The sequence below is a fragment of the Crinia signifera genome, chromosome 1 (assembly GCF_055691185.1).
Source record: "Crinia signifera chromosome 1, ASM5569118v1, whole genome shotgun sequence".
Classification (NCBI taxonomy): domain Eukaryota; kingdom Metazoa; phylum Chordata; class Amphibia; order Anura; family Myobatrachidae; genus Crinia; species Crinia signifera.
The window spans coordinates 170,697,950-170,725,878 of NC_139217.1; the positions used below are offsets into that span (position 1 = coordinate 170,697,950).

General features: G+C 41.9%; 1 protein-coding gene across 2 annotated transcripts in view; it reads left to right on the forward strand.

Moving 5' to 3' along the window:
• The window catches only part of SHROOM3 (shroom family member 3), a 381,603-nt gene that overhangs the window by 338,388 nt on the left and 15,286 nt on the right, over positions 1-27,929 (forward strand). For both annotated transcript variants that reach the window (XM_083176821.1, XM_083176829.1), the window contains 3 exons: positions 18,149-18,216; positions 20,416-21,297; positions 21,768-22,196. In XM_083176821.1, the coding sequence (XP_083032947.1) occupies positions 18,149-18,216; positions 20,416-21,297; positions 21,768-22,196 (1,379 nt within the window). The remainder of the gene's footprint in view (positions 1-18,148; positions 18,217-20,415; positions 21,298-21,767; positions 22,197-27,929) is intronic.

Sequence of the window (27,929 nt, forward strand, 5' to 3'; positions counted from 1 at the left end):
TGAATCACGGGAGGTGGGGTCCCCGAATGTGTGAATTAGGGGGCGGTCGCAAATCGCAAGAAGTGCCGAGGGGGCCCGCAAATCGCGGGAGGGGGGCGCTACGGGGGGTTCCGTGAATCGCGGGAGGGGGCGGCGCGAATTGCGGGAGGGGGGTCGCAAATCACAGTAGGGGGGGGGGTGCCGTGAATCGCGGGAGGGGGGGTCGCGGGGGGCCCTTTTAATGCCGGGAGGGGGGGTCGCAGGGGTCCCGCGAATCGCGGGAGGGGAGGATGCAGGGGTCCTGCGAATCGCGGGAGGGGGCTCGCGGGAGCGGTCGCTGGGGTCCCGCGACTTGCGGGAGGGTCGCGGGGGTCCCGCGTTTCGCGGGAGGGGGTGGTGGCGGAGGTCCAGCGAATCGCGGGAGGGGGTGGTCGGGTCTGGGACGGATATTAGACAGCACTTACATCGACAGCCATTACATCGACACCATTAGTTCGACAGCTCAATAGGTCGACATGGTTTTAGGTCGACATACCATTATGTCGACAGCTCATTAGGTCGACAGCTCATTAGGTTGACAGCTCATTAGGTCGACATGATTTTAGGTCGACACTGCCATTAGGTCGACAGAGTCTATGTCGACAGTCAAAAGGTCGACATGTGTTTTTTCACTGTTTTTTTGGCCGAAATGTCGACACAGTCGACATGGACACAGTTTGAAGTGTACCGCAGCCGCTCGCTATGCTTCGGGCACGGTGCCTCGCTGCGCTCGGCACACTATTTTATTCTCCCACCACGCCCTAGTGGATAGTAGGGCATGAAATACCGCCTGTCGGCACATGTCGGCTCAATAAACAGTGAAAAAAACCCATGTCGACCTTTTGACTGTCGACATAGACACTGTCGACCTAATGGCAGTGTCGACCTAAAAACATGTCGACCTAATGAGCTGTCGACCTAATGAGCTGTCGACCTAATGAGCTGTCGACATAATGACATGTCGACCTAATGGTATGTCGACCTAAAACCATGTCGACCTATTGAGCTGTCGAACTAATGGTGTCGATGTAATGGCTGTCGATGTAAGTGCTGTCTAACAATAGTCCGGAAACCGGGGTGGTCGCGGGGGTCCCGCGAATCGCGGGAGGGGGGTCGCGGGGGTCCCGCGAATCGCGGGAGGGGGGGTTCGCGGGGGTCCCGCGAATCACGGGAGGGGGGGTCGCGGGGGTCCCGCGACTCGCGGGAGGGTGGAAAGCGGGGGTCCCGCGAATCGCGGGAGGGGGGGTGCGGGGTCCCGCGAATGGCGGGAGGGGGGGTCACGGGGGTTCCGCAAATCGCGGGAGGGGGGTCGCGGGGGTCCCGCGAATCGCGGGAGGGGGGTCGCGGGGGTCCTGGCAGAGGGTAGGGATGTGCAGGAGTAATGGTGGATGGTGGCTGTGGAGTAATGGTGGATGGTGGGCGTGTACTGTAGCCCTGGCTGGGCGGGGGCAGGTGATGTCAAGGGGGTGGAACGTTAGACACATGAAAGTGAAACTGTTCTACACAGGAACGTTCTCCACAGGGGTTGAGTGACAGATCTGGCTAAATATATAAGAGATTGCCTACTCTTAGAATTGTTGGGGTAGCCCCACATGAAGCACCAGCTGAACGGGGCTTCTTGCATCATCTTATCCGTAACTAGAATGTAAGCTCTCATAAGCAGGGCCCTCTTTCCTCATGTGCTTCTCTTAGAATATATCTCGATCACCTTGATAATTGCTCCAGTGTCCTGTCCTCTGCTGTTACTGTCTTTATTTACCATGTACTTGTCCTAATTAGCATTGTACTGTAATTCTTTATGGTACTTGTGTAGTTTCACGGCGCCTTGCGGGGCTCGCTTCGCACGCCCACGCTGCGGGCTCGGTGGCTCGCTACGCTCACCACGCTATCTAAAATCAACTCCATGCCAACGTGGACAGTGGGGGTATGAACTATCCACGTTGGCATGGAGTTAAGTTACTTTATTTTAGATAGTTTGGCGAGCGTAGAGCCCGGAAGTAGCTGGCGCCGTGAAACTACACAAGAACCTTCTTTATTTTCTTGCTTTTCACTAATCTATGTATTGTCAGGTGCTGCGGAACACTTGTAGTGATATATATATATATATATATATATATATATATATATATATAAAAATATATAAAATAATAATAATAATAATAATAACTAGGAACCTATCAGCAGCTGCCCCTTTCTATGTAACAGTGGCACTGGGCTATGGTAGTCAAACACCCTATTCATGGTGAGGTTCATGGGAAAGGGGGAAATCCTGGTTGCAGCATCCTGGTTACAAAATACAATTTTTGTAACATAGTTACACTTTAATATTACTATACCTTATATATTATGAGTTTATCTTTATAATAACCTCATAAGCTAAATAATGATAAACTAAGACAGTGTGATATGTATTTCTGTAATGTATCCCTAATAGCAATAATTATACTAATAATAATCTAGCAATATATATATCTGGGAAATGTTTTTTTTTCTTTCTGTGCAGACATTTATCCATCTTTCTGAATCTTTCCCTAGCCACGCTGAGAGGACCTGCATTGGTCGAGCACTGTGCGTTTAGCTTTGCACAAACATCTCTGGGTTTACACTGTTGATTACGCACTCAGTTTGAGCTGGGGCTTAGGAAGTATGTGGGAATGCAGCTAACCATGTGGGATTAGAATGTCGCTTAATTGCGTATAATTCACGGGTAGTAGACAAAAATGTCTTTTATCTAGGTCAGAGCAAAACTGTTCCCAAGCCCGCTGACTTCAAATCAGAAACGTACTCATCATGTTTGGTTCCTGTCTACCACTTACAGATGTTTCTCCTATATTTCATAATGCATAATATTTTCTAATATGAATTACTGACTTTTATATTTCCATTGTGAATCATTTTGTACAATTATCAGCTCAGGCATTTTATCTGTAGCTACTGCATGGGTATGTTGAACATAAAAAATTAAATAAAGCTGCCCATACACGCTGCGATGCGTTCTGTCCCGATGTGTGCTTTGAGGTGCGCGCTCCCGTGGCACCTCATCGCACAGTACAAAAAGTATGTGCTTGCACATACTTTTTGTACTTAGGTTTCATCACATTGCATCGCATTGCATGCACAACATGTGCACAGGCAATGCAATGCAATGTGATCGTGCTAGTACAGCACGGAAAGCACGCCCTCATAGCAACGTGTATGGGCTGCTTAAGAAAATGCTAACCCACTAAGCAATATCAGTAATATATGCAACTAAGATCTCTGTATTATCTGATTATTACATGTATATTTCTCATTCAGTGTGCAATAGGGATACAAACTGTTTTTTTTTTCCTAACCAATATCAGTAATGTCCTGTAGGAAGATTTTGTACTATTATTATTATTATTATTAATAATAATAATAATAATAATATAACTCGAAAGATATCCATGAAGTAGAGATCAATTTGTATTTAGGGACTGACCTTGTTTTTATTCTTTTAATGTTGGTTTATCATTATAACATGGTAGCTGCAAGTATTTATTATTATAGTTAGAACAAAAATAGGTACTTGTGTATTATCACGGCGCCCATCGCATCGCATACCATAAGGCATACGATGGTATGCGATGCGATGCAATGTTAGCAGATGTTATACAATTTCAAATTGTATACCATCGAATTGTATGCCATTGTATGGCATATACAATGGTATAAGATTTTAAATTGTATAAGCACCCTAATGGGTGTTTTCAATGTTAAATGTGCCCCCTATAAGATAAATAATTGTATAAGCACCGTAATAGGTGCTTACAATGTTAAAAGCACTCCCACGCCACCCGTGCTATCAACGCCAACCCGAAGCATGGCGAGCGCAGCGGCGGTACGCGTCCTCCGACCTTTTCATACCCCCACTATCCACGTCGGCATGGAGTTGACTTTATATAGTGTGGCGAGCGCAGCGAGCCACCGAGCCCGAAGCGCGGTGAGCGCAGCGAGCCCCGCGAGGGGACGCGGAATACATGTGAAGTAATGCGCAGCCGCTCGCCACGCTATATAAAATCAACTCCACGCCGACGTGGATAGTGGGGGTATTAAAAGGTCGGAGGACGCGTACCGCTGCCCCTCGCGGACTCGTTGCGCTCGTCACGCTTCGGGTTGGCGTTGATAGTGGCAGTGGCGTGGGGGTGCATTTAACATTGTAAGCACCTATTAAGGTGCTTATACAATTAAAGATTGTATATACAATTTAAAATCACATCTCATTGCATTGTATGCCATTGTATGCCATATACAATGGTATACAATTTTAAATGGAATACAATGCCATACGACTGATTATCGTGGGCGCTGTAATAATACACAAGTACCAAAAATGTACTGCACAGGCAAGTCTGTAGTAACTATCTCATTCGTAGAAAGAATTTATCTGAGGGCCAAATAGCAAGATAGTCTAAAGCACATCTAAAGTGCAGTTAGCCAAAATCGGCTAGTCAAATTCGGCCATGAGCCAGAATCGCCCGGTGTATCCACAGCATAACTGCTGGACTGTTTATGTAAAATAAAACAAATAAAATGGAAAATAATAACATGGGTAAAAAGATTAAAATGAGCTTGACAAGGGCATTCCTAGCAACTGTACCGGTTTCAGCAGGATCCTATTTGAGACAGCTGTCCAGCTATCCTATAATCAGTTCATTTGTCTCAATTGGCCTGAATTTACAAGGAATGGCCCCTGCTGTGCACAGCAGATGGGGATCCGGATGATAAATCGACAATGTCTAGCTCAACAGTCCATAGGCCAACATGCACACGGCCCACATTGACAAAAAGGTCAGCATACGAAAGTCAACATTGGCTAATGGTCCACACAAGCAAAAGGTAAACATGAAAATGTTGACATGAGTTTATAGAGATTTTTATTTTCTTTCTTTTTCTTCACTTTTTCATACTTTACCATCCATGTGGACTCCCATTGGGAATGGTAAAGTGTGGGAATGGCACATCAGTAGCGGAGCAATGCAACTGGTCCAAAGCATGGTGAGCGAAGCAGGGTGCTCCTGCTCAGGTGTCGACATTGACACACAAAAAAAGCCTGAAAAACTCATGTTGACCTTTTCATTTGACAACATTTTAATGTCTACTTTTTACAAAGTCGCCCTTTTGTCAGTGTCAGCCTTGTGTATGTTGACCTTTTGGTGTTGACCTAGATACTGTTGACTCTATGATCCATACTCCAGCAGATTCAGGTGCTAAAATAAGTATAATAAAGTAAACAAAACCAAAACAAAAAGGTGCTTTTGGCATAATTTGAGGCCACTTTAAAAAAAAAAAGTAAAAAAAAAACAGAAATGATTTTTACTGAAATAAGTTAATAAAATTTGGGGTGCATGATAAAATGGAAAAGATAATGATAACCCAGTTATAATTGGTAATTGGCCCAGTTACGCTAATTGAATAATTCCAAATGCCTGATTAGTCATTACGAGCAGGGCCGGATTAACAATGGGCCTGATGGAGCTACAGCTCCAGGCCCACTCTCCAAATAGGCCCATTTTGTAGCTGAGGGTCAGGGCTTTCCAACGAGCCCAGCCTTGTGTCGCTAGCCCCCCGGGAACCAGAGATACCACCAGGCAAACCTGGAACGTTGTCCCCATAGGATAACATGGGACCCGCTAATTCCGACCTCCACCCGGTTCCAACGGCTGTCAGTTCCCACTCCGGCATTACAGAAGCTCGAGGTTGACCTCAGTCGAACCCAAATCGCTGGGCCTTCAATCTGATACCTGGTCCATATGGGTTCATTGGTTCTAGAGATATTGTGGGTAAAATCATTTCTAAAATGTAATTTCATGGCTGTTCATGTTGTTTGAGGTCAGAATTCTCTGGAACCAAACGGCCCAGTTTCACGGGACCAAAATCATTCGAAGCCTACATTTAAATGGGTCAGTTGGTTCCGAAGATATAGCTGTTTGTTTAAAGGGGGCAGCTGTGGTTTTCTCTCCCCCTCACACCAGAAAATGCAGGGATTAGGCTGGTGTAAAAGGGGCCAGTCCGAGAATGTCCTTGCATGATCCTGGGATCATATTCCCGGGTAAGTCCCTGCATTTTCTGGTGTGAAAGGGGTATTATTTCAAATAGCCGGGACATGCAGTGCTCTGAATACAGCCGGGCAGCCCCCTGCTCTCTGCCCGGCTGTCAATCAGTGCCAGATTAAGCCTTCGTGGGGCCCGGGGCACTTTAGACAGGAGGACCCCCTTGCACTTGTCATTACTGGCCACAAATTGCATGAGAGAATATTATACTGTCAAAACACAGAGTAAAGACAGTATAAACTTGGTCAATTGGTAACTGCTTACTCTGTAGGACTGTAGGAGACCTCACAGTGTCAGTGCCTCTGATTAAAAACCCTCCCATGACTAGGCTGCTGCTGCTGTTCTCCATAGACCTGAGAAGCATGTAATAAGCTCCACCAATCAGAGCTCAGCATAAACCTCTCAGCCTCCGCCTTCTTGTGCAAAGTGTCATGGGACTTAGTCAACTCCCAGTAATGCACTGCACACTTGTGCAGTCAGTGTGCCTTGGCTCCCGATGCTCAGCACCATTAATCAATGTCACATTGGTAGATAGGTGAAGCTGCAGCACTACCCCACTCCCATGCACAAAACCTTTAGCTAAAAAAAATAATAATAATGTTTTTGTTAAAAATACATGCCAACCACAGGGGGCCCCTAGCTAGAGGGGGCCCATGGGTACTGACCCCTTTTGCCCCTGCTTTAATCTGGCCCTGCTGTCAATAGCTGTCATTTCTGCCCCGCGGCTGCTGTCCCCCAGTTACCGCGAGCATGTATTCCCCCTTGGCAATGAGCATGTAATCCCACATGGCAATGAGCATGGAACCCCTGGCAATGAGCATCGAACCAATGGCAATGAACATGTAGGTAAGCAACACTTATGTAGCATCATTTTTAATAGGCATTATGGTGTTTGGCATAATACCTAATGGACATTATGGTGTGTGGCTTAACATGTAATGGGCATTATGGTGTCAATTTTTAATGCGCGCCAAATGCCCCTGTTTATGGAGCATATTGTGCATTTTTGCTCAATCTGTTTGGTATAGTGCAGGCATGTCCACACTATGGCCCTCCAGCTGTTGTGAAACTACAAGTCCCACCATGCATTTCCACAGTTTTGCTATTAGGGGATGCTAAAACTATGTCAAGGCATGCTGGGACGTGTAGTTTCACAACAGCAGGAGGGCCACTGTTTTGACATGCCTGGTATAGTGTGCATTTTGGCTCAATCCATGTGGCAAAATGTGAATTTTGCCTTAATCTGTGTGGCATAACGTGAATTTTGACTCAATCTGTGTGCCATAGTGTGAATTTTGGCTCAATCGGTGTGAATTTTGGCTCATTCCATATGTCATAATATGTAAGAGGCAAGTACAGTATAAGGGGGTTACTATTGTGTTACATGATTTGTATAAGGGGTATATGGTGTGGTAACTTTAGGTGACCACATAAAAGGTGCTGAAATGTTGTCTACCAAGTTTCGGCTTTCAGTATTTTTTTTATGACTGGAGTGCCGCCTCACCCCGCAAGTATCTGAGGACATCGGCATCCTGCGGGTGTACCTTTGGAGGGCACCTGCCAATATATCTCTGTGCATTTTTCTTATGCTAGCCCCCTGCCTTTTCCAGGCATATATAATTAGTTGAAAGCATTTACACAAATAAAGACACACCCATGAGCAGACCACCCAAACAGAACTCTGGTCACGCCACCCACATTATTGCGCATAATAGGCCCTTTATCATTTTCAGCTCCAGGCCCATTTAGACCTTAATCTGGCTCTGATTACGAGGGATGTCCAAGGGGTTCTGAAGCAAGTTCTGACATTATAATTTAGATATTTCCTACACTTTTACCATTTAGCTGACTTTGCTCCAAACTCTAAAGATGTGTTCATGACACCCAATGGTGCAGGGCAGCGAGTTGCTATTTAATGATACATGACATCCACCATACATACTAAATCAGGCATGTCCAATGTTGGCCCTCCAGATGTTGTGAAACTACACATCCCAGCATGCTTTGCCACAGTTTTGCTATTAGAGAATGCTAAAACTATTGCAAAGCATGCTGGGATGTGTAGTTTCACAACATCTGGAGGGCCAACGTTGGACATGCCTGTACTAAATGATCTGTTGTACAATGGTACAATGTATCATTAAATGTTGCATGTTAACTACACTGTTTCCCATGGAATCATCCATGCAGCACATGGGAGGATTTAATGAATGTTGGCCAGAAACCATGGATTTCTAGTCATGTAACAATTTCATGTTTGTGCTTACAGTATATGAAAGGTGGAATACAAGTGATCTGTGTCAAATTTTACTTAATTCCTATCACCCCTATAAACAAATGTATATGAAGAGAGGAGGGGCCCACACTGTGACTGCATATGGATTCCCTCCTCTCTATACACTCTAGTGTCTGATGCAGTCTAGTAGGCTCTGGCATTGTGCCATAGTATGCAGTGCATGCACTGGTCTTTAAGAAAATTGCCACCACCACCCGATTTGTGCAGAAAGCTCAGCTAGGATTCTGGGTCCTAAACCTGGAAGTCCTATCATCGCAAAGGACAGCTCTTACAGCTAGAGCCGTCCTTTATTTTATTATTTGATGTACGTATAGAGTGTTGGTAAATGCTGGTATGCATACGGAGAGTGGCGGAATACATTGCACGCATCACCTGCAAGACGCAGTGTACCGAGAGCAGGTTGGGAGAACAAGACATCAGTGCTCTGCACAGCAGAGCATTAGGTCAGTTCAGATGTGTCTTCATATACACTAACTTTCCTTCTTTGCTTTATTTGGGATGAAGAAGCTTAAAAGGCTTAGCATAGCTATTTCACTCCACCACGAGTTGCGATTGGATGGATTCTCAATTTTTTTTGTGAAAAAAAGAAATAAAGAATATGCAGATCAGATTAAAGTTGCATATTTTAAGAAATATCACACAGAATAATCACAAAGTGTGGCTAAATCGCAGATGAAATTGCATTGCTAATTTGGGCGTACGGTTAATTTGGGGAAGGTGTATGTGGACCTAGCTATTTAGGGTGGGCTTGGTATATCCCTAGAGTGAAAAAAAAGGAATATTGTTCCACAAAGCCACACCCTCCACTGAAAGCCACGCTACCATTTTGAAGCACCAAGGAGTGCCTACGTTTGTTGGGAGGTATGCACTTCTGCAGTACTGGCTGGGGTAGTTTCTCCGACCTTTCGGAACCATCTACTGTATTCTGAAGTTGTCAAGAAGATCAGTAAAAGCAGGGAATAAAAAAAATACTAAAGGCTTTTGTTTTAATACAAAAGTCAGACTAAATACATGAGGGGTATTCAACCTGTGTCTCTCCAATTACTGGGGAACTACAAATCCCAACATGCCCTGATACATGTTTAGCAAGTGATAGTAGTAAAATTGTGCCAGGGCATGTTAGGTTGTATAGTTCCACAGCAGCTGCAGGGTCACATGTTGATTAAACCCAGAATACATTGGGCAGTATTCAATGAGAATACTGGCGACGTGCAGCGAATCCTGTTTAGGATTCGCTGCACATTCGCCACTGCTCGCTGCGTTCCGGAGCCTCGCCGGCTCCGGTATTCAACGAGTCAGGGGCTCGCTGCCCCTGACCGGCGAATTTGAGCTCCTGCGGCGGACGCCGCAGGGAGCCTGAGGACGGTGGCAGGCAGGGAGATGGAAGTCTCCCTGCCTGCCCCAGAACGTTTGTGGGGGGGAGGTGGGCTCCCCGGGTGCCAGCAGGGGACCGGGTATATTCACTACACCCGATCATGCATATGTAATGATCGGGTGAGGTGAATATATGAATATCTAATGAGCGGCTCGGCTCCGGCCCCCTGCTGGCTGGTCTGTGTAAAAAAAATATATATATATATATATATATATTTTTTTTTATTAAATATATATTCATGTGCTTACAGCACATGAATAAAAATAGCATGCCCCTCCTCAGAATAAAATTCCTGATTTTTTGACATCAATTGTAAAAAACAAAACACTTTTTAAAAGTTCACATTCCATTTCACCATAAAAAGATAGCGATTGCTACTCGGTGAATCATGGCGAAAAAAACCTTGAAATGTATTCGCCATCTGGTCATTGAATAGGGTGATTCACCGTTTTAGTCAGAAATTCGCCGTACAGCACAAAGTCGCCATAAAAACCTGGCAAATCAGCCTCATTGAATGCCGCCCATTGTATCAGCGTGAGACATCAGCAGACATTAAAAATGGTTTTCATTCACAAGCCCCTTTTGGATTAAATTTACAAATTGTTCCAAGTTGAACAACTATTGATATAGATTTTCTGGGGACTTCCCCAAAATAATACTGAGAAGCCTATACAGCAATACACACAGCATAACTATAAAGTGTAACAATGCATGTATTACCCTTTAAAAGATGAATAATAAAGTATTTTCGGTACTTGTGTAGTTGTGTAGTAGCATGGCGCCGTGCGTCTGAGTTCCCTTGCGGGGCTCGCCCATGCTGCGGGCTCGGTGGCTCGCTACGCTCGCCACGCTATCTAAAATCAACTCCATGCCAACGTGGATAGTGGGGGTATGAACTATCCACGTTGGCATGGAATTAAGTTACTTTATTTTAGGTTGTTTGGCGAGCGTAGAACCCGGAAGTCAGAACCCATGCTGGCGCCGTGAAACTACACAAGAACCGTATTTTCACTACAAATGTATTTCAGTGGTAGTAGTAATTTAATTTACTATTTGATTTTTACTTTGAAGAAATGTATAATAAATCAGTAGTAGTTTCTTCTGGACATTAAGGGGGAAATTTACTAAAGGAAATTTGTAAAAAAATATATGTATTTGCATCCAGAAATACACTTATTTTTGACATTTACTAACCCGAAAATACGCCAATTCGTATTGGTATTGATGTGCTATCAATACGAATACGAATTGCCGTATTTTCAGGAAAGTAAATGTCAAAAATAAGTGTATTTCTGGATACAAATTCACCTATTTTTTACAAATTTCCTTTAGTAAATTTCCCCCTAAATAGCAAGACGATCTTTGAATATGTACTTTGCTCTTGTTCAGTATTATGCGGCACTTTCTTCCCATTTCCTTGTTTGAGTTGACTTTTCAGTTTGTAATAAAGTAATTAGTGCAATTTAGCAGGAATCAAACTTCCTTTTGGCCTTTTGATATTTATTAGCTTGTATAACAATCTTAATCTCTTCCAGCATAATTATCAGCAACTTTATATGTACACAGATATTGAATGAGGTACCTTGAGGTATCTTGCATTTATGTTGTATAAACACATCAAACCATGAATTTGAATGCCAAGCAATTGTTTTCTTGCACATATTTAGTGCCAGTTACATGTTATTTCCCAGTAGGTTTTTAGCTAAATAAAAAAAATAAAAGCATATCGGAATATTTGGATAACGGATATTTAGATAAGGGATGCTCAACATGTACTAAAGTCACAGATGTATTGACCACATCATTTCATGTCTATGTTTTTCCCCAAGGTCACACACACACAATTAACATAGAGGCCTTACATACAGACCTGCATATCCACACATGGAAGACCTCTGTCATACTCAGCAATATATGTTGCTAAGCACTTACTCAGTATTCCTGCCACTTGATTTGACAAATTGGCTGAGCAATATAACATACTCAGTGCCAGACTAAGGTCCCCATGGGCCTGGAGCTGAAAGTTATGAAAGGCCTATATTATGCCTCCGCATGGGATGTAAAATCAATGTTGGTATCTGCATACCTCCCAACTGTCCTGCTTATCGCGGGAACGTCCCATTTTTTGGGACGTTTCCGTTTTCCTCCCACGGCCGGCAGTCTCCCATCGCGGGAGGGGGCAGTTGTGAGTCCCCCCTTGTCATCCGTGAATAGATGCATGCACACAGCGTCTATTCTTGCAGGCAGAGGGGCAGGGAGCTGGCCAGCAGCTTACAGAGCTGCTGGGCATGCCCCCACAGCGGTGAAAAGCAGGGGCATGGCCTCGCGGCAGCGCCGCAAGTATAGACCATGCCCCCTTTTCGACAGGCCCTGATCCCGCTCTGTTAAGCTGAAATGTTGGGAGGTATGGTATGAGACTAGTGATGTGAATGTGGTTGATGTTATGAGGATGTGGCCTACACAGGGGGGATGACCTGTGCATATGTGATGTGACTAATGCCTACCTTGAAAAACCCTCTCTCTCCCCTCTTTGCTGTGTTGATTATTTCCATGTTGACATTTTGACCCTGTCTACCTTTACTACTGTCTACATTTTCAGTGTCGACCTAATGTGTGTTGACTATATGGAGTTGACATATAAGACTATATCTAATTCCTGTTTATTTAATATCAAATTCTTCTATACCACACCCTGCATAAAGTGTACTCTGGACCACGCTTCATACTTTGCAATGAACAGATTTATTTGCTGTCATCGACAGTGCCTCCTACATAGTGCCATGATGAGCACACAGAAATATACAGAGATGTATGTAATACATGTGCTGGCTGCGGGTCCCCCAGCCTATCACAGACGCCATTCAGAACCCGGGACTCAGCATAAGACATCACTCTCCTTTTAAGACTGCCAGAGACGACTACAGGCTAGGTTTAAAGGAGTCTGCATAGGCAAACGCAGGGGGATCCTCTGTAATGGTTAGCATTACTGCCTCACAGTGCTAAGGTCATGGATTTGATTCCCACCATGGCTACAACTGTGCAGAGTTTGTATATTCTCCCCGTACTTGAGTGGGTTTACTCCGGGTACTCTAGTTTCCTCCCACAATCCAAAAATACACTGGTAGGCAAATTGGCTCCATCAAATTAACCCTAGAATGTCTGTGTATACATGTGGTAGGGAATATAGATTGTAAGCTCCACTGGGGCAGGGACTGATGTGAATGTTCAAATATTCTCTGTAAAGCGCTGCGGAATATGTATGTGCTATATAAGAAACTGTTAATAAATAATAAATAATAAAATAAGTGACTTAAATTATGACAACAATAGGTATATAATATGATCAATAGAGCTGCCCCCACATCATGCAGTGTAAGGGACAGAGCTGCTGCACATGCCTAGTGTACTAGCTTCTTATAGCACATTTACTGTATGTGTGGATCTGAGCCCTCAAACATTGCAACCAGAGAGTAGCTGCCAGGAGGAAGAGACAGGAGCCTTACCATGAAGTGGGAGATTGTGAGTTTAGAAAGTGCAGTACTGGTTCTATTATGGTTGTGTATTTATGTATTTATTTATTATGATATGTTTAAACATTTCCTGACCACTTTTCTTATTTAAATGTTTGAAAAAGCCTGTACTATAGACAATCTTTACTGTTAAATATTAATACTGTATTCCATACAGCATTCAGTGTATAAAAATACAATTTTTAGAGCTGTTACCACTCCCCCAGACTCCCGTACTTACTCCAATGCGCTGGGAGATATTGGATTACATTTGGAACCCTCTCTCTAAAAATTCTGGCTGTGATAGACACAGCACTGTTGATCCCCTGGGACCTACAACCATACTCTCCATATGTATAGTTATATGAATATATAAACAGATTTCCCTACCAGTATGGAAGATGAATTATAATTAAAATAGCATAAAAAAATGAATCCAAAAGTAGGTTGGTGATTGTATTTTATTATCTAATTACAAGTTTTTTTTTCTGTAAACATTTTTTTTTAACAGTATACTGTAAACATTGGTAACAGAGTAACAAATATGGGAGCCCATAACTCTTGTTGATAAGGAGACAAAAGTAAAAGTCTACATCATACAGTAGTTGCCTACCCTCCTGCATTGTGCAGGAGACTCCCTGAAATAGCAGCAGAGATCTCCCTCTCTCCTTCATTAGTCTAGCAATCTCCCTCATTTCACCTAGCCCACATTACACTGTTACATTTTGGGGGAAAAAGGGAATGAGAGACAGATACATTTACATTGAATCATCAGCGCCATTTCCCAGCACTTTAGCAAGTATAGTAGCTCTTACTAACTGCTCTGGGGCTCATCTACATTTGCATATAAGTCATTATAATAGATTCCTCTCAGATGTAATAGTACACACCCACGATTCGAGATTACTTCGATGACCATCTCTTTTCATAATCTCTCCATATATGAAACTAGACACGCCCTTTGGGTGGAACAACTATAATCTCCCTGAAACTCATTTTCAAAAGTAGTCAAGTATGGTCTACAATAAGATAAGGAACAGAATTTAGATTATACTCTATTGCAGCTCACTTATAAAAAAGATTGTTTGAATTATGGATGCTTGTTTCATAGCATCAATAGTTGTGAGTCTTACATTTTTTAACCAGTCATTTTAGATTTTGTTTTGCATTAAAAACACACATGCACGTTTAGTCTTCCATTTACAATCAATCAATCTTAATGTAATATTAGTTTCATTTATTTGTGTTACACTAGAAGCTGTACGGAGTGTGATCTATGCAGGACGCATTCCCTGGTGATGTCACTGCTCTGCTGGGGTTCTGCAGAGCTGCTAGGAATCCCCTAATATGGAGCATACTTGCTGCATGACAAGCTGAGAAAGCCAGGCCAAAGCACTTACATTGCAAATGCAAAGCAAAAAGCTGTAACTCTTATGTAGACAAAATGCATATCTGGACATATTCAAATAACTATAGCTACTGCTCACGATTTCCACCAGCTTTCATGCCTTGTTATAATAAAAGTTTGTCTCATACATTACATTTCCCTATAAATTATTTGCAATACATTTTTCATATTGGCATTAAGGGCCTGATTCAGGCAATTCGCGCATGCGCAGACCCCGAACATTGGGGAAGGGTCCGAATTCGGACACGAACGAACGGCTTTGACTCGGCCACTAAGTCTCCCTCCCTACTTCCTTCTCTCAGCCCCCTCTCAAGTTCCCTCTATATCTGTGTCCCAAGTGAGGACATAGATATTTTGGATTGGGTTCCATTGCCATGGCAGATATCGTGGCAGGTTAAACTTGGTGCAGTTCACAAGACAATCATTGCTCACAGACCAGCAGCCAATTAGAAGCAGTTTTACCAAACTGATCTATGGCTACTCCTGATTGCCTCAGAACAACCACACTGACAATGCAAATTCTAATTAAAAATGATATGATCAATAAGTTTCCTGATGCATAAAAACTATACTATTGTACAAAGTATGCCTTAAGAGGTTGGAAAGTGGGTATTGGTGTCAGTATAGTAAGGGGGTGGTGTGGTGCAGTAGGTTGAAGTTTTGCCTAGGGTGCTGACCCAAGGAGTCTATGCAAAGTAATGTGCACTTATACCATTTGGCAGCTGGAGCAGGTATGTTTTCTACTTGCTGGTTGAATGCCTTCTAGGAACCCACGCATCTTGCACTTGATTTATGGGAACACAAAAAAGTCGCAGCTGCTAAGTCTGGACTGCATAGTGAATGACCAAGCTTTTGGATGTTTTAATGAGCCAGAGAATCATCCAATTTCCTGGACTTGTTGGCAGGTGCATAGCCATGATGAAGATGACACCATGAGTGGTATGATAACTATATGCTCAATCTTGGCCACAAAAACAGTCACTATCTGCTTAGGCATACTGCCCTAATGCTGAGAACCTCTGTGGCAGATCTTCAAATGTGGTTCACTGCGCTGACTGTTGGTCCAAACTGTAGATCCATGATTCATCGCCACTTGTAATCTCCCAGATAAACTGCTCATCAGTTGGGAGGTTGCCCATCAGCTCTTTAGTCAGCTGATGGGCAACCTCCAAATGCATAAACCTTGGTCAGGCCAAGCTGCACAACCAATTGGACGACCCAACGATTGGTGTCATATTGATGAATGCGGCCATAAATGACAGATTAATATTGGTATATTTTAGTCCTGGTGCTATATAGTGATTAGAACCGGTGTAACAAGTGTAAAATCATAGCTGCCTGGCTGTAGCACAAACTTTACAAACCGTATACAATTTGTAGTAATTTATTTACTTAGATTAAAATATACAGTGATCAACATATTTTCATTAAAATAAAAGTGTAACTTTGCATCAGTAGTAAAAAAAACAGTATATAATAACAAATAAAACTTAAAACTGTAATATAATGGATCTCGGAGTCATTGTTTTAACAAACAAAAATATAAATATAATTGTTCAATAGCAGCTTATTGTCTCCACATATATAGATAATATTGGTTCCACCAGTGTATAGCACCAGTGTATAGCATAGAGTTTAATGCTGTGTAAACTCTCATTCTAGTCCTTCTACAGCAAAATAGCACTCAATGGAATTCTCTGTTAAGAGGCTTTAAGCACATAAATAGCGTTGTAATAGAGCACATCAGGGCACATCCACCATCAATGTGAAGGCTTTAGACAGAGGTGATGATCTCCTCAAGAGCCCACTGGGGCAAAGGGTGCAGCCGGATATAACAACATTGAAATCCAGGCAAACATTGACCTAAATACCTGGATCCCGCCAATCCCGATCCCGGGATTGCCAACCATTCTGTTGATGTTTGTGCTGTGCGAGGAAGCTGTCCATAAAGCTGGATTTTCTGAATTGCTGCATTTCTCTGCTGCTGGCGGTTTCTCAAGAAGAAGGTCACATCGTAAGCTCAGGGCTGGCTCCATCATTAAGCAGCTTTAGACAACTGGCTAGGGCGCCGTGATCTGGGGGGGTGCCACCAAGCCTGTCTATCAAAAATAATCAAGGCTGTCTATGAGGATAGTAGTTGTACTTAAAGCAGGTGGCTGATGTGGAACTTCTAAGACCTCACCTCCATACATTCCCTTGAGGCATACTTCCCTACTATGCTTCCCCCTCCTCTTTGTACTCTGTTGTGGGTGGCAAAGGGAGGCCTCCTGGGAAAGCAGGGGACTTGCCCACCTTCCTGGGGGCTGGGAGATCTGTGCAATTTTTGGGAGTCTCCCTGTCATTCTGGAATGTTAGGCAAGTATGCCTTAAGAGGTTGGAAAGTGGGTATTGGTGTCAGTATAGTAAGGGGGTGGTGTGGTGCAGTAGGTTGAAGTTTTGCCTAGGTTGCTGAGAAGTCTTACACCGGCATTATGTAAGCTACATTGTTCAGCGTAAACAGATGATTGACATCTCATCCTGTCAGTCTGGCCGTGATCCTTTGATCACCTAGTGTGTACCCAGAATAACATTTCATTTGTAATTATCTAATAGATCCATCTTAAGCAATCAAATCTGGTGATATTTGATAGAAAGATCAAGTACTGCACACGGAACACCATAAGCACTGGTGTAAGGTCGGCGGACAAACCGTAGGTGAACAGTCTGCATTCTAATCATACTGCATTCTAATGCTACTGCAAATAGATGTGTGTTATTTAGTCCTCCACATCTGTGTTCTGTGCCCACAGATTCAATCACATTTAATCATCATTGTACATGGCCATCGTTTTAACCATGTACTGATGTAGAGCACACACATAGGGCCACATGTAATAGCATCCGAGTTCAGCGGACATGCACTGTAAATGATTGCACCTTTAAAAGCAAATGTCCACGTTTGACCGGCAATCCGCACAGTTGCTAAACTTAGATGCTATTATGTTCAGCCCATACACTGATTTTATTGACAAGTTTGGTTGTGTTTAAAAATAGTAAACATTACTAGCGTTACAAAAATCAATTCAGATCTGCATGGCAGGATCAATCTTTGATTTGCCTTATTGAAAGAGAACAGAAAACGTGTCTAAGCAAAGGCTGCATCAGCCTGTGTGGTCATAGTATTACTGAATACATAGGGTTCCTTGTGGTCTGTTCGCTCTGCCTGAACAGCCAGATATGTGCACTTTAGCCCCACCCCGTGTGTGTGTGTGTGTAAAAAGAGGTGCACACTTTTTTTTCAGTTTCACTAGAGCTTCTCTATACTACAATATTAATGATTAATTCCTCACTTGCTACGCTGGTTATGAGGTGGATGAAATGCAGCCTGAAAAAAAACCTGTTTTAATTGGGCATAGAAATACATTACTGTGGACACTGCATAATTAAATGTTACAAAATTAACTAATTTTGTTGTTTGTTTTATTATAGGATTTTATGGTGAAACAGGAGGCTATTGTCAGGAACGTTTCTTATATTTCAACCAATAAAGTATTTCGGTGAGTTGACAATAAAAATAGAAATCCTTGTTATTGTTTGTGTCTGTCACATATTTACACCAGAAAATCTTGTTTTGTAGTTTGTTACATAAGGACCCCATTCACTAGTGCAATTTGGGCCCTTTTCATCTGATTCCGAGGCATCGGATGAAAGGGTCCAAATCGCATGTGATTAACCTCCGATTTCAATCCCATACGGGGAATTGGATGACATGCGAAATATTGTATGCGAACCTGCCACTGGGAACGTGATACAATGGTAGCTGTTATGGGGGCTGCAGAGAGCAGGGAGGGGGTACAGCGTATGAGAACCATACTGAGCCTGTCAGCACAGTATATGCTGTAGCTACAGTATGTGCTGTGCTGCTGAGCAGGGTGGGGGTGGGGGCTGTTGTGATAACACTCCCCCCTTGACTAGTTTAGAGGGTTTCACTTTTTCCCCGCTAAGGGGGTGTGGCCTCACCTCTTGCAATTAGGCCACGCCCCCAACATTTTACTGAGGCCCAACATACCTGTCGTCAGGCCTGGCTGTTATAGACAATACACACTCATGGGAACAGTCACTGCTGTCTCTTTGGTCCACCCAATTGCTGATTCCAACCACATCGTCGGATCTTAACTCTAAGCCGTTCTTGATCACAGGCCAGTGCCACATTAAATTAAATAAAAAAGTAATTGATCAGTATTTGTGTTGGATAACTTTCCAGGTTATTACTACTGACACAGCACAGCATATTCTGCAACAATTAGGAGCAAAATGTAATAAAGCTGAATAGTATAGATTGTAAGCTTGCAAGCAGGGCCCTCCTACCTCCATGTCGGTTTGTATCTACCCAGTTTGTTAAATCACTGTTGTCTCCAATTGTAAAGTACAACGGAATATGCTGCGCTATATAAGAAACTGTAAATAAAATAGTACCAAAGAAGTAATAGGCCCTACTCACATACATACAATCTATAGGAGAACACAGTTTGACACATGAAATTACTTGCACATTAATGCAGCCAGATTGCAATAAGGAAAATTGCTTTTGTGTGGCTTTATGATCCAGTCACAAAGCAATATTAGTTTTGGTGGCAATTAGTTGTTTAAACTAAGAATAAGTGTGCTGTAAGTACATAGAATGCTGCATACAAAAACAATTGTATGAACTATTAATACCCCACTCACACCAGCCTTTTCTTCCCAGGTTGGCCCCGGGAACAATCCGGGTGTAGTGCTGGTGTGCATGGGTCCCGGGCCAAAATGCCCCGGCATTTCAACCCTGCTATCTACCAGGGTCGCTCCTGGGATCTTCCCGGGGTATGGTGTGGTGTGAACGGGTAACCCGGGTCCCATTTAAAATATGGAGCTCCAAGGGCTGCTTGCTCCCCCACCCCTCGATGATGTGCTGTCACTCCACCCCGCTTACCACAAATGCCAGGTCGCTCCTGGAATGGACCTGTGTTCTAATCCCAGAAGCGACCCCGGCATTTGCGGTATGAATGAGGTATCACTGGTGCTTCAATCTGAGGTTCAGCCAGCAGCCTTTAGAAAGGCTCTTGTGCTGGGCCCCTCCTTTCTGCCAGAAGTAGGGTAGAGTGGTAGGGCCTGAGCACTACACCCTACTGCGCATGCACAGATCTCCAGAAAAATGGTGCAGTGGCGATTACCCCACCAACAGCGTTGTGGAGTCTGAGCAGTATAGCACTTAGACTCCACCTCAATGGCCAAATCTCGGGAAAAATGGAGCGCTGGCCATTTTTCTACTGATTTCCGCAGCCCTGCTGCCATCGACACTGGACTCCTGAGTGTACATGTATAGTTTAATTACTTACTAATGTAGTTGTTCTAACAATGCTCCTAAGAGCCAGTTTGCATTACAGAGGATGTAAACCTGTTTATATATCTCAACGTTCAGGTCAAACAATGATTCCATACACTCTACAATTGGTGTCACCCTTCATCTTTGTTTTCACCATCAATCTTTACATTTATACAACAAATGAAATGATAGAAATCTGGTTTTACTTAGTTTGGGTAAGTTGAAAGGTTTTTGGTCATTTGAGTCCATTTAACTAATATTGACTAATGAAATTATTACTGTGTGAGGATAGTGTTAGTACCACATTGTGACATTCATCTTCAGCTACAGTATTATTAGAATACATGCAATAAGCCATTGCATTCATAATTGATTTTATATCTTTATTTTATAGTTCCATCAAAAGCAAAGCTGAAGATCCCTCAGAGAAATCTATGTATGAGTCATCATTTCAGCCAATCACTGGTCCTCATACTGACATTGAAGGAGATAAGCAGGTCCATCCATCTAACAGTATGGTCAGTCTAAGCACTATGCAAGTAGGTATTAATAGACATTCTAGAGCTCAAAGTCTTACACCAGGCTCTGGATTACACACTCCTCTGCACAGTGCAAGACCAACCACGTTGTCTTCCATCAATAACCGCAGTCCATCTAAAGGTTCTCCAAGCCACTTAACAGTAGACTTTGTTACTGCTGAAGAATATTTATATTCTGAGAAGAACCGAAATTCAGATGAGGTTAAAAGTAAAAGTCACATGGATTTAAATTCACATGACAATAATTCAGTGGATTACAACAATGACAAAGTAAAATTAAAGTCTTCTCCACCACAGAGGCCACCACCGCCGAAAATTAAGTACATTAGTTTAGAAAGAGAAGGTGACTTATCAAAGAACAACATCCAATGTCCTCAGTCTAAGCAAATTCCTTCTCCTGGGTCCATCAACAATACAATGTGGAGCACTAGTTCATCAGAGCCAGAGACGCCTTTCCAGAATGGAAAAATTTCTCTTCGTATTTCCGAGTCTTGTCTCCTGTCCTCCTCTCCTGTAATCGGCCATGATGATGAGGATGATGAAGTATTTGTAAAGGAGCAAGAGTTAGAAGCATTTCCCAAAACAACATTTGTTCCTCCATCCCCACCACCACCCTTGGATGATGCTCTTCTCAAAGAAAACCAAGATAAAGCACAACATGCTTCTTTTGATCTGAACAGTAACTATGGAAACAAAGTAGATTCATGTCCACGGGTCACAGAAGACTTGAATGAAACGTAAGTGTTGCCTGCAAGAAATACAATTATTTTTAATGTTTGGTCACATAGAGAGATCAATATATTTCACTGAACCAAATCCTAGGCTGAAATCAGTTCAGCTTTCATAATTTACTGTATGTGTGACTATTTTAAGGATTCTACAAACCCTCCTTGAAGGTAAATGGTTGGATCAATCAGCATAACTACTTTTTTTATTTAATTGTGAAAGAAGACAATGAAAATATACATTTGCTGCAGCTAACTCTCCATCATATCCTAATTGCTGTCTTTATGTGCTATCTAAGCTTATGGTATGTGTTTCTGTCCAGTTGATCAGTGTTATAACAAATATGGACAATGTTATTCACAAACCATTCCAGGAACATATGTTTATAAACTGGATGGTTATTGCAGGTGAATGAAAATGTTACAAGTTATCTTTTTATATAACATTAATTGCATTATGTTTATTTCTTCTATAATTCCAGTTTGGTTTTGCCTATTCCCAGCACATATGTAAGAGACTTTGAACTCCCTCCAACTGAGGTTTCTTCTAAATTACAAACACATCCTACAAGCTCTCTCGGAACAGATCACAGTTCTCCAAAATACCCCCCAACTCAAGAGAAGGCAACCTTCAACTTTGCACTTGAACCACCCGACAACAAAGTCCCCTGTTGTGAAAGCACAGATATAATGTTTCCTGAAGATGTCAAGTCACAGGAACTGGCCAAGGAGATTGTAAACAGGGACAATTCTCTAGCAGAAATTCTAGATCCAGATCTTAAGATGAAGACCACTATGGACTTAATGGTTGGCCTGTTTGTGAAAAGTACCAGTGCACTAAGAGAGAATAGTAGGAGGTGGCTAAAAGAGAAGATGACATCAGATAAGTTGACATCTGCAGAAAGTAGAAAGTAAGTTTTAATGGGCAGTTCTCAAATTAATTACTGTATTGCTAGATCTGTATATTGCACCAAGGAGCTAATTCAGTAAGGAGCACAGAGTAGCGAAAGTCGCTATTCAGCAATCTCTGCTACTCTGCACATACGTGGATGCTGGAGTGCGAGTGCATGAGCTCTTAACCCTTTGAATGCCAACGTTGCTGTGAACGATCCTCAAAATATCCACTAAAAATGCCAGCATCGCTCACAGTGACTGTTCTTTTAGTATAAATAAATACAAATACAGTCGTCAATTGATTGAATTTTTTTTTTTTAATATACTTTTTATTTATTTTTGAAAGTAAGACATACAAAAACCGAAAAAAAAAAATATATAAAGGTAAAGAACAAGTACATCCGGTCATATCTTGAACAATGTTATCTTGACATTATTATCTTTAGTAAACTCAAAATTGGTGGAACCCATCTTGATGGGTCCTGATTTGGCATGCCGTCTGCCATCTCACCGCTCTGAGAGTATTGCATTAGTCGGAGGATTTATCCTTGATGAGCCCTGTTAATTGGGGTGGGTTATAACAAACAGGGAATGACTCGCTTCTAGGTTACAATTATATGGCTAAAAATATATACTACCGCCACAAAACGACAGAAGACTGGAGGTAATCTTTTGACTGAACCATGGAGATGTCGTTGTGATAAATAAGAGTAACAGTAAAAGCCAAATACCGTTAAGAGAGTGGGACGGTGACGGCATCCTGGAGTTTATACACTTGTGTTACCAAAACTTGGACCAATACATCAAAAGAAACATATAAACATATAAAATAGCTACGAAGACATGGAGGGGAGGGGAGGGGAGGGAAGGATAGGGTAGGGGGAGTTAGTCAAAGAAAGCATCAGTACAGCATCAACAAATTAAGGCATATCAATTGTAATATACTCATTATAGTCACACAAACACGCAAACATTTTCTATTTCTATATAGGCCCTGGACTGTAAGAGAGGTTATAAGTTAGAGATGCTGAAGAACCATAGAAACAAATCTAAGTAGATTGGATTAGACTGCATAACTCGATTAAATGGTGGAATCAATGCTAGATTTAGGTTAACTACAACAGGAGACCCACAGCCAGAGAACTAGAGATAAGGCGATAAAATCAGGTTTCAGTCACGTGAGGATGAAATAGAAATTAGAGGATTGACTTTATCCCAAGAAGAAGTTTCAAAATAATTCAAAATAATATGTCTGGATTCTTGGTCTAATGAAACAATGAAATTATGCCATTTTTTGTGGAAATTAAATAAAGAGAAGGTTTCTTGTAAAATAAAAGATTTTAAGTCAAAGTACAGGTACTGTAACATTTTGGATCTCAATTCTTGAATACTGGGAGCTGACTTTTTGATCCAGTGCTTTAAAATCAATTTCTTCGCTAAGGTAAAAATAAGAACTAGTATAGGGATATTTTGTGACGTGGTTGATTCTTCGTCTGGACCTTTGAAGTTTAATAAAAGACAGACTGCTGGTGTCAGAGATATGGAGGTATGAAGAATCGAGTTAGTAAAGTCTATCGTTTTGTTTCAAAATCTACGTATCTTTGAACAGTCCCAGAAGCAATGTAGAAATTTCGCATTAGCCATGGAACATTTATAGCAATGCCCTGATTCTTCAGCCACAATATGTTTTCTTTGTGCTGGGGATATGAAAGATTTGTGTAAGAACTTTGTGTGAGTTTCTAGAAGATAAGCCGAACTCAGGTGTTTTGCTAATGAACAATAATTCTCAATGATATTTAGTGGGGCACCTAAGTTAGAGGTAGAATCAGGTTGCCATTTGCTTTCTAAATTTTTAATTTGAATGTCAGGTGGAAAATTAGCCTCTATGAGGAGGGGGTAAAGTAAGTTCAATCTATATTTTTTCGAAGTTCTATAATGTAAAATGTTAAGGATTGGGTGAGGAGTATAGATATTGTTCGGGGGGAGATCAGTGACTGGGCATAATGCCTCACTTGAAGATAAAGATAGAACTGGGAATTTGGAATTGAGTAGGTTTGTGCTAATGTGTTGAAAGGCAGGACCCCACCTCCTGAGTCGAAGACCTTGGTCACGAGAGACAAGCCATTTTGTTTCCACTTCAAAAGTGCTGGAGTGGAGAGAGAGGGGACAAAGCTCGGATTTCCCCAAAGGGGGATATAAGGGGAGAAACAGGGATCCCGTTTTAGTTTTTTATGCAAATAAATCCAGTTTAAGTAGGTATCTTTAAAAATGATATTTTCAAGAATTGCCCTCGGAATATCAGCAGGTTTTTGATGTAGGAGAGCTGCCGGAGAAAATGGAGAGAAGTTGGCGCAATCCAAAGCACTATCCGTATAAATAGATTGATCCAACAACCAGTCACCTGCGTATATGAAAAGGACAGATACAGTGTACGCTCTGAAGTCAGGTAGTCGCAATCCTCCCTGAGATTTAGATAATGCGATCCTTGGCTTTTTACCTTTCCATAAAAATTTGGATATGGAGGAATTTTATTTTTTTGTATGTCTATGTGTTTTAAAGCTATAGGGAGGAGCTGAATAAAATAGAATATTTTAGGGAATATAATAGATTTAATAGCCGCCGCTCTGCCAAGCAATGAGAGGGGCAACTGGCTCCAAGATGTCAAAAGTGTGGTTATTCTAGCTATAATCTGTGAGTAATTTGCCTTATATATATTTTCAGTTTTGTTTGTGATATTTACTCCTAAATATTTTACCTGGGACAGAGCTATTTTAAATTTAGTAAAGATAGGAATGCTGGTTATGTCTACTGAGTAGTTTCCCACAAAGAGTAGCTCTGATTTATCTAAATTGACTTTATAACCAGAAATTTGACTAAAATCTTGAATCAAGGACAGAATTGTAGGTATGGAAGTTTGGGGTTTTGTGACATATAAAATCATGTCATCCGCGAAAAGTGACAATTTCAGTTCATAATTATTAATGGATATACCCGTGAACCCCTCAGACTGGCGAAGGAGAAGAGCTAAAGGTTCTATAGAAATCGCAAATAGGAGAGGGGATAGGGGACATCCTTGCCTAGTGCCCTTGTAAAGTTGAAAGAAGTCTGAAATCTGACCGTTGCTGATTATTTCGGACACTGGGTTAAAATACAGTAATTTAATATATCCAATATATTCTGTCGGGAAGCCGAATAATTCCATGGTTTTATAAAGGTGGGGCCAGAGGACAAGGTCAAATGCCTTTTCTGCGTCGATGGACAATATTATACCAGGAGGTAGGAGGCTAGTTTTATTTTGCATTTTTTGTATAGCTGTAATTACTTTTCGTATATTAACAACAGAATGCCTTCCCGCAATGAAGCTTGTTTGATCAGGGTGTATTATTAAAGGCATTAGAGGTTTCAAACGTTCTGTCAGGATCTTTGCTAATATCTTGGTATTTGTCAAATCCCTTCCTGGTTTGGGAAGGGTCTTAATGAATGCCGCATTAAAAAGAGATGGGGAAGAATTGGTTTTCAGTATATGATTAAAAGCCTTTTTCAAGGGTACAAGTATATGATTCAACATCATTTTGTAAAAACTGTTGCCAAATCCATCTAGGCCAGGGGCTTTCCATTTTTTCAGATTTTTTATCACTTGAGCAACCTCGTCAGTTTTTATTGGAGTAGTAAGTGCTGATAATTTATCTGCAGGGAGTTTTGGAAATGATATCTTAGTATATAATGAAGAATAAGCAATTTCAGCAGGGTCAGAAGGTGAAATGGGAGGAGACGTATGGGAATATAGTTTAGAGTAGAAATCTTTCAAAACCTGTGCTATTTGCGAATTAGAAGTAGTATACATGGAGCTCTGGTCCCATTTAAAATATTTGTTAGCAGTTTACCTGTTTTGTTGCCAAAACTGTGATAGCGATAATTAATACTATAAAGATGTTTATTGCCCCTATTATGAAGGTATTTGTTTAAGTAAGTATTTGCTGTGGTATACATTTGACGATTTGTTATTGTGGGGTTTTGTTGGAATCTAGTATAGGCTACTGTTAATTTTTGTTGTAGGGCAAGAAAAGTAGAGGAATAGCTTTTATTTAATTTGGCTACATAGGATAAAATATTACCCCTCAGCACTGCTTTGGCTGTCTGCCAAAATAGGGTAGGATTTGACTCTGCATGTGCCTGGTTGTTGGTGCAATACTCTCTCCAATCCTCCACTATCCTATCCCTGAATGTGGATGACACTAGAAGATGGTTTGGAAAACGCCAAACAGATCTAGGAGAGGATTCGTCGCTCATTAGCAATTTAAACCATAATAGGGAATGGTCGGAAATAGTGATTGGCTCGATCTCTGTGGCTGTAACTCTCGGGAGCAAGGTCTCCAACCCCAATACATAGTCAATCCTTGAAAACAAGCGGTGGGCAGCTGATTGACATGTATACTCTCTAGATGTGGGATTCAATATTCTCCAGATGTCAATTAGTCTTAAGGCAGAGACTAATTGGGGCACCCCAAATTTGGGAAGAGAATGAGAGCGTGGATTGCGACTGGATCTATCCAATAATGCGTCAGAGACTAAATTAAAATCTCCACAGACTAACATCTTTGTGTCCATAAGAGGTGTTAATTCTCTAATTAGTATATTAAAAAAAGCCTTTTTTATATGTGGTAGGGGCATAAATATTACATAGAGTGTATACCTGAGCATGTATAGAAATCTGGGCTATAACATATCTACCCTCCGGATCTTCTATTGTCTTTATTAGTTCATAAGGGATATTCCTTTTAATCAAAATAACAACTCCTCTGGATTTTAAATTGTAAGCTGCAGCGGCCATCATTTTCCATCCTAGCATTTGCAATTTAACCATTTCAGAGGGAATTAGGTGGGCTTCTTGAATATGTAAAATATCTAGTTTTAATTTATTTCCATACACTAAGACCTTACGTCTTTTAGCAGGGGAATTAAATCCTCCCACATTAAGGGAGCCAATCTTCAATTCTGCCATATCTTACCCAGGGGCTGCTGTGATTCATTGACATACCTGTTTAGCTGTACCCATATAGTAATTACCACGTTACCATCTCTAGAAAAAGGGAAAAACACAAGGGAGGGGGAGACAAGACACCAAAATATAATACTAACAAGAGTAGACAAAAAGAGCTCGTTATCCGAGCTAACATAACGCGTGAAACCTAATGTCGGCCTACGATACGAATAAGAATAATTAACTGCTGTGTGTCCTGCACACTCTAACATAGGAATCCGGAGCAATGCTCCCTCCGGATCGGCATAACTGAAATTATAAACAGACCCGCCTGAGTCTTCTGAAAAGGGATAAGGGGGGGGGGGGGAGGAGGAGGTGGAGGAGGGGAAGGAGGAGGTGGGGGGGAAGGAGGAGGTGGGGGGGAGGGGTAACCAAAGGTCATCAGTGTTAGCAACCATACAAAACAACTTAGAAGTCAGTAAACATGGATTAAGATAAACATTCAAAGGTTATACCATACAATGTCTAGGTGATGTCACCTTCCACTAGAATGATAAGATAATCTATCTCCATAAATGGCCAGTTCAGGTAATGTCAGAGATATCTTCTCCATTATGGTGAATTTCCTTGTGAAGAAATTCTATGGCATCAGCGGGTGAGGTGAAATCCAGTTGCGAATCCTTGTAAAAGACTCTTAATTTGGCAGGGTAGAGTAAGGCGAATTTGACTTTTTTAGCTACCAATCTGCTGCAAACGGGGGAGAAAGTTT